The sequence below is a fragment of the Macrobrachium rosenbergii genome, chromosome 16 (genome assembly GCF_040412425.1).
Source record: "Macrobrachium rosenbergii isolate ZJJX-2024 chromosome 16, ASM4041242v1, whole genome shotgun sequence".
NCBI lineage: Eukaryota > Metazoa > Arthropoda > Malacostraca > Decapoda > Palaemonidae > Macrobrachium > Macrobrachium rosenbergii.
The window spans coordinates 34,476,789-34,483,761 of record NC_089756.1 but is presented as its reverse complement, the minus strand read 5'-3'; the positions used below and the strand labels follow the sequence as shown (position 1 = coordinate 34,483,761).

The window sequence follows — 6,973 nt, the reverse complement described above, 5'->3', positions numbered from 1 at the left end:
TCACACTCTCCCTTCCTATCGGGGCTGAACTTGGACTTAAAGGGCATGGGAGTGTCACTGTTCATCTCAGTGAACTCGAAAACTATGAATTAGACATTAATATCTGTCGTTTTCAGTTATTTTTACATGTCACCCCTTCTCATCCACACCCCCTCCCCCTTTGGTGCCAGTGATGTCTTACCCAAACAGTATTCTTTCCCAGATAGTAAGTCATATGTATACAAAGTTTGGTTGAAATTCCTCAATGCATTTCAGAGATATGTGCATGTGCTATTTTTACATGTCACCCCTTCCCATCCACACCCCTCCCCTTTGGTGCCAGTGATGTCTTACCCAAACAGTATTCTTTCCCAGATAGTAAGTCATATGTATACAAAGTTTGTGAAATTCCTCAATGCATTTCAGAGATATGTGTGCAAACATATATATATATATATATATATATATATATATATATATATATATATATATATATATATATATATATATATATACTATACATGTATAACTGAACCACGAAAATATGGAACACGATGAATATATAAATAAAGAGAAAATCCACGAAGGAAAGAAACAATGGAGTTTGCAGGCCTTTCGACTTATAGTCCTTTACTTAGCAGACCCAAAGTCCGCTAAGTACAGGACTATAAGTCGAAAGACCTTGCAGCACTCCACTGTTTCTCTTTCCTTCGAGGATTTTCTCTTTATATATACTATACATATATATATAACTCATTTATCCTAAAAGGAAGTGGTTCAAGAGGAAAAACAAAAAACGTTATTTATCACAATCATACTCTTTAACAGAAAGCTTCAACAATGCTACTTCCTACTCCTTCAGGCAATGCTCATTTGGAGCACTTTGAAACCTTACATCACGCAATGCACCATTCACTGAATCATGCACTCTTTTTAGAAAGCGTTTTTGTGTTATCGCAAAGAAAGCCATGCATCTATGGACGCTTAAAATGCTAATAATTAAAAAAAAAAAATCAAGTCATGGTTGATCAACCCATCTGGCAACAGTTACCAGCTACCAGAAGTCTCTTAGAATGCAAGGTTGCCAAAGTTTTCCACCCGGTAAATTTCCATTATGATAAAAATACCAACAATTTCCATTAAATATATATACATATATATATATACAGACAAATGTATACATATATATGTATATACATATATATAACATATATATATATATATATATATATATATATATATATATATATATATATATATATATATATATATATATATATATATATATATATATATATATATATATATATGTATAATTGATATGTGAATCTCCCCCGCCCAGTGGACATACCGTATATCCTAATCATACCGTTTAGACAAGAAACCTGCCCCATCGACTCACTAAAACCAAACAAGGAGTTTATTTCGCTGTATGGTGAAACGTGTAACCGTACATTAATCTGATAGAAGAATGGGATATGCATCTTACTCCAAGGAAAAAAATGCTTTATTTATACAATTTACATAAAGGGAAAAGAGAGATTACCCTACAGAGTGAATAAAACAGCACGTTGGTTAAGCGTAAGAGGAGCGAATGCGTTAAGTGCTCTGCTTAAACATTAACACGTTTATAATGCTCGTTGGAAGTCGAACCTAAAACAATTATTAATTGCTGAAGCAAATATCATAAAGAACACATATACCATGGATTATGAATGATTGTCTCCAAGAATTAAATTACTTGTATTATTAAATATAATACTAGGGTATTTTTTTCAACCCGGAATGACAGTGCTTACGTTAGGCCTAAGCAAGATACCTGCAGAGTTGTTAACTGGCCTGCTTGTACTTCAAAGAAGTTTACAAATCACAGATAATTATAATTCCCACATTTTGTAGGTCTTATTGTGGTATCTTTAAAATGCCTCGTATTAAGGGAAAAAAAAATTAATGTCCATAAATAAACATAACGCTCACAAACAAGTACATAGGCCTACGTATGCAAGTGACTACTCAGCTTCAAACCCGGTGAAAAATATATACCATTTTACATGTATATATATATATATATATATATATATATATATATATATATATATATATAACAAATTACAAACTAATTCCCCTTACAATGGGAATACCTTACACCCCCAGGAATTATATACAAGTGAATTAACCTGTCCAGGATTTGAACATATGCCTTTGCGGACTGGCACACGTGTGACTGACAATATCCACTCACCCATGTATCATCTCACAAAAGCACAGGTTCGAACTATGGTCAGATTAAATACATCTAAGACATATAATTCCCCTTAAGAATGGTTATTCCAGTAATAAAGACAATCAACGCAGATGAGACATTTGTGGCTTAATTTTTGGAGTATGAAAATGCTATGTGAAACACGGACAAATTATCACATATGCACACACACGTGTTTATATATATATATATATATATATATATATATATATATATATATATATATGTGTGTTTCTTCTCGTGTTCATATAAATTTTAGGTTTTAGTCTTTAAAATAGTCTTATTTTTCGTAGTTTGTCACTATGTTTCATTTAGACATGTACGTTTTTAGTAGTATATCCGGCAAACCGAATAGAGAGCTCTGATGCTAGGCCTAATCTAAGAGTAATGATTTTGATTTACGCGCTCGATGTACTCTCGACCCGCATACTATGCACTGTATGTATGTATGTATATACAGTATATGTATGTATGTATGTATGTATGTATGTATGTATGTATGTTTTAGGCCTAGCATCAGAGCTCTCAATTTGGTTTGCCGGATAGACTATACTACTAAAAACGTACATGCCTAAACGAAACACAATGACAAACTGCATGAAAAATAAGACTATCTTAAAGACTAAAACCTAAAATTGATGATATGAACTGAGAAATAAAACACAATTGTAACAAACATAACTATCTCATTGGTAATCACCCAATGCGGAAGAAACTGTACGCATGAGTCTAGTTACTTATCCAACAAAAGTATGCAAACTTTCCATAACACTCAGATTAATCCCATCACTAAATACGAATATTTTCTATATATAGAAGACTGTTTAAGGTTCTGGCGTAATCCACAACAAGCAGCATGAAGTTTCGGTTAAATGGCCTACTATCAATAATTCGTAATTACCCGCCGGACTATATTGCTGGATAAGATTAAGTGTGCTTACTAACTGACCGACTCGTTTAAAGTTCAAAACCTGATTGATTCTTCTAAAGTTCAAAATCTGATTAGTAATTTAGTAAGGAACTTCAAGTTAAACAAAAATTGATCAAATCTGATCAGTAGGAGGCTTCAAATAAAAAAAAAATTATAATGAAGGGCAAAAATCACCAATCAGGTAGACATTGTGCGAAGGTGTGTATAAGCCTAGGCCTAAATCTCGTGTGTGTGTGTGTGTACGTATTTATATAAAACATATAAGGGTTTATGAGCCTAGGCCTAATTCTCTCGTGCGTGTGTGTGTGTGTATGTACATATTAATATAAATCATGTAAACCTAGGCCTAATTATCTTGTGTGTGTATGCATATAAAATATATAGGCCTAGGCCTAATTATCTCGTGTGTGTATATATATATAGGCCTAGACCAATTATCTCATGTGTGTACATAAAATATATAGGCCTAGGCCTAAATTATCTCGTGTGTATATAAAATATATATGCCTAGGGCTAATTATCTCGTGTGTATAAAATAAATAGGCCTAGGCCTAATTATCTCATGTCTATATAAAATATATAGGCCTAGGCTTAATTATCTCGTGTATAAAATATATAGGCCTAGGCCTAATTATCCCATATGTGTATAAAATACATAGGCTACGCCTACTTCTGTGCATACAAACAAATCTAGTCATAATTCTCATTTATTTATATACAATACATAACCTATACCTAATTCTCCTCTGTATACACAATATATAAGCATAGGCCTAAACTCGCTTGTGTACATTTGCCTAGGCCTAATCCTCCTCTAACAAATAAAAAGTTTACATGAAATTCTCAATAAACGTTAAAAACATACCTTTAGAAACACATTCTCGCATCATTTTTCGTTTAATGAGGAAATGATTAACCCGGTTGCATTAATCATATGCATTTAGCATTGATCTTTAACCTAAATTAATTATGTTAATACATATATAGGCCTAGACTGATAGCAGACTTAGGTAAATGAATTGTTGTTTTATGCGTATGTAATACCTTAATATATCCCTCATTAACTTTTATATGACATTGCTAGCCATTATTCACTGTAATTAACTGATATATCATTAAAAACTATTTACACAAAAATTAATCCAAAATTAAATACGAATTCTCCTGAAATCATTCGACAACAACAACAAAAAAAACCCGTCCATCAAAATTCTAAGTCAAATTCGCGTTTTAATTCAAGTACCTCATTAACGAACACTACAAATATCCTCCGTAATTAACTTACCATTCTTGCAGGAAGTTAAAACAGTCCCTTTTTTTATGTATATTAATCACCAGAATCCGGTTCAGGTCGAGGAAAAAAATCACACGGGCCCGCCACAACGCAGACGCACCAATTCAACAATACACATCCTCACACCACGGAAGCTGATCTGCTACTGATCCGAGTCAGACTATGACTGCCGTTATATAGACTCCAACATGAGCTGCTGTTGGGAGTCACGGCCTGTGTCATATAATGTTGAACTGGGTCACTAGAAACCCGTGTATTTTTGGGCGTCCTCCTCATTCCTCCGTCAGGTTATGCCCCCCCCGCCCCCAACTCCCCATCCCCTGCCGTGTCCCTACGCGCAGGGGACGGATAAGAGCGGGGAAAAGGTAAAACGTTTTCTAGCTTAGTTGTAGTAGTAGTGATGGATGTGGACATTTTACTCTTTATTAGGGATGTAGAGTTGAACTCTGTCACGAGAAACCTGTGTTTTTTGGGCGTCCTCCTCATTCCTCCGTCTGGTTTTTGGCTCACCCCCTACTCTCCTGTCCCTTAGCGAAGGGGACGGTTAAGGCATTGCCGTCTAGATACTCTAGACGGGCAATGGTTAAGGGCGGGGGGATGAGGTAAAACCAAAGCGCTTACTGGGTTAGTAGTAGCATATAGCAGCTTACATCAAGCGGGTGTTCCGGCCCGTGCTCTAAAGCGTACGATAATACCGATGATTTTATTTCTCCTGTCCCTTAGCGAAGGGGACGGTTAAGGCATTGCCGTCTAGATACTCTAGACGGCAATGGTTAAGGGCGTGTAGAGGTAAAACCAAAGCGCTTACTGGGTTAGTACAGTAGTAGCATAGCAGCTTACACCAAGCGGGTGTTCTGCCCCGTGCTCTAAAGCGTACGATACTACCGGTGATTTTATTAACAGTCATGATTTGTCCGATTATCCTTTCACAATCAATCTCACTCCCGATGAGCGTGTTTGTAGCTGTGCTTGATGAATGCGCGTTGAATGTCGAATTTGCATGTATACAGGTTCCACAACTAAACCAACTTCATTCGCGAAAAATAAAGAATGACTGCAAATTAGCTGGGCTAGTTGTTATGAAATGATTTTTAGTGGGGGGGATTTCATCGATACAGTCTGTGTAAACGGAAGCTGTTAATTTACACTCGCTGGGCCTAAACCAACTTTAACGATAATGATTATTATTGTCGTTATTATCACAGGTTTATTTTTATTTATAGGAATGATGATGATATATTTGAAAAAAGTTATTTAAAATTATCAAACCGAGCAAGAAGCCTGAATAACTTCAACTTTTGACTGAGGTACTACAGTTATTATTATTATTATTATTATTATTATTATTATTATTATTATTATTATTATTCCTTTGGAGTTTGGGATACCCCAACCCATGAAATGTTGCAGTAGAATTTTAACATTTATATTTAAACAGCGAACATTCACGCGTCCGGTACCTCTATATGTATTTGGATGGGATTAGGCTTTTGAGCGCTTAATGCCATGGGAACGTTTCATGTAGAGCAGGTAATTACTCCAACTCTCTGTGTAAACAATGTTTTGTGACTATTTTTAAAACATAAATGTTGTTCTTGTGTATTCCATTAATAACCGTCACCTCACGTGGTGCACTGTAGGCATTACTTCTTTAGGTCCCTAGTTGCAACCCCTTTCATTCCTTTTACTGTACCTCCGCTCACGTAACCTTTCTTCCATCTGACTTTCCACCCTCTCTAACAATTGTTTCACAGTGTAACTGCGAGGTTTTCCTTCTGTTACACCTTTGTAACTTTTTACTCCCAATTTTCCTTTGGGTGCTACATGACCTTATAGGTCCCAGAGCTTGGCCCTTGGCTTAAATTCTATATTCTATTAATAACAGTGAACAAATGCGAGTTAATTAGCACTTTTGAATAAAGAGGAATACGAAAGACGGCAACAAACGGAGCTCAATTTTCCTGAACTAATCTCTCTCTCTCTCTCTCTCTCTCTCTCTCTCTCTCTCTCTCTCTCTCTCTCTCTCTCTCTCTCTCTCTCGAGTTCTTTGTGGTAAAAAGTAAATTCTCTCTTTATGATTCTACGAAGATTAAGAAATGATTGCTAGTACCGCGAAAGTAGATCTATATTTATAATCCCTCTATTCTTAATACTTGCTTTTTTTTCTCTCTCTCTCACTTCAGATAATCTCTGTTTTCCATTCACTAAACTTCTCATTTCTCATCCTAACATTTGCTGCTTTTTATTCACTCTTCTCACACTCTTATACAAATGCACCCCCTGCTGTCTCTGTGACCTCATCATGGAATTAAACTTACACGTACACACACACACACACACACACACATATATATATATATATATATATATATATATATATAAATGGTTATTTCATGAACTTAATTAGTATAAGCAATCTGTCATCATTGTGTATATATAATGTACACACACACACACACACACACACACACACACACACACACACACATATACATATATATATATA

The 6,973-nt window shown here is 35.2% G+C and overlaps 1 protein-coding gene across 1 annotated transcript in view; it reads right to left on the bottom strand.

Moving 5' to 3' along the window:
• The window catches only part of LOC136846927 (uncharacterized), a 328,106-nt gene extending 323,350 nt beyond the window's left edge, over nucleotides 1-4,756 (bottom strand). Inside the window, exon 1 of the mRNA XM_067118180.1 lies at nucleotides 4,459-4,756. Within this exon, the coding sequence (XP_066974281.1) occupies nucleotides 4,459-4,461 (3 nt within the window). The 5' untranslated portion in view covers nucleotides 4,462-4,756. The remainder of the gene's footprint in view (nucleotides 1-4,458) is intronic.
• Nucleotides 4,757-6,973: the final 2,217 nt, after the last annotated feature.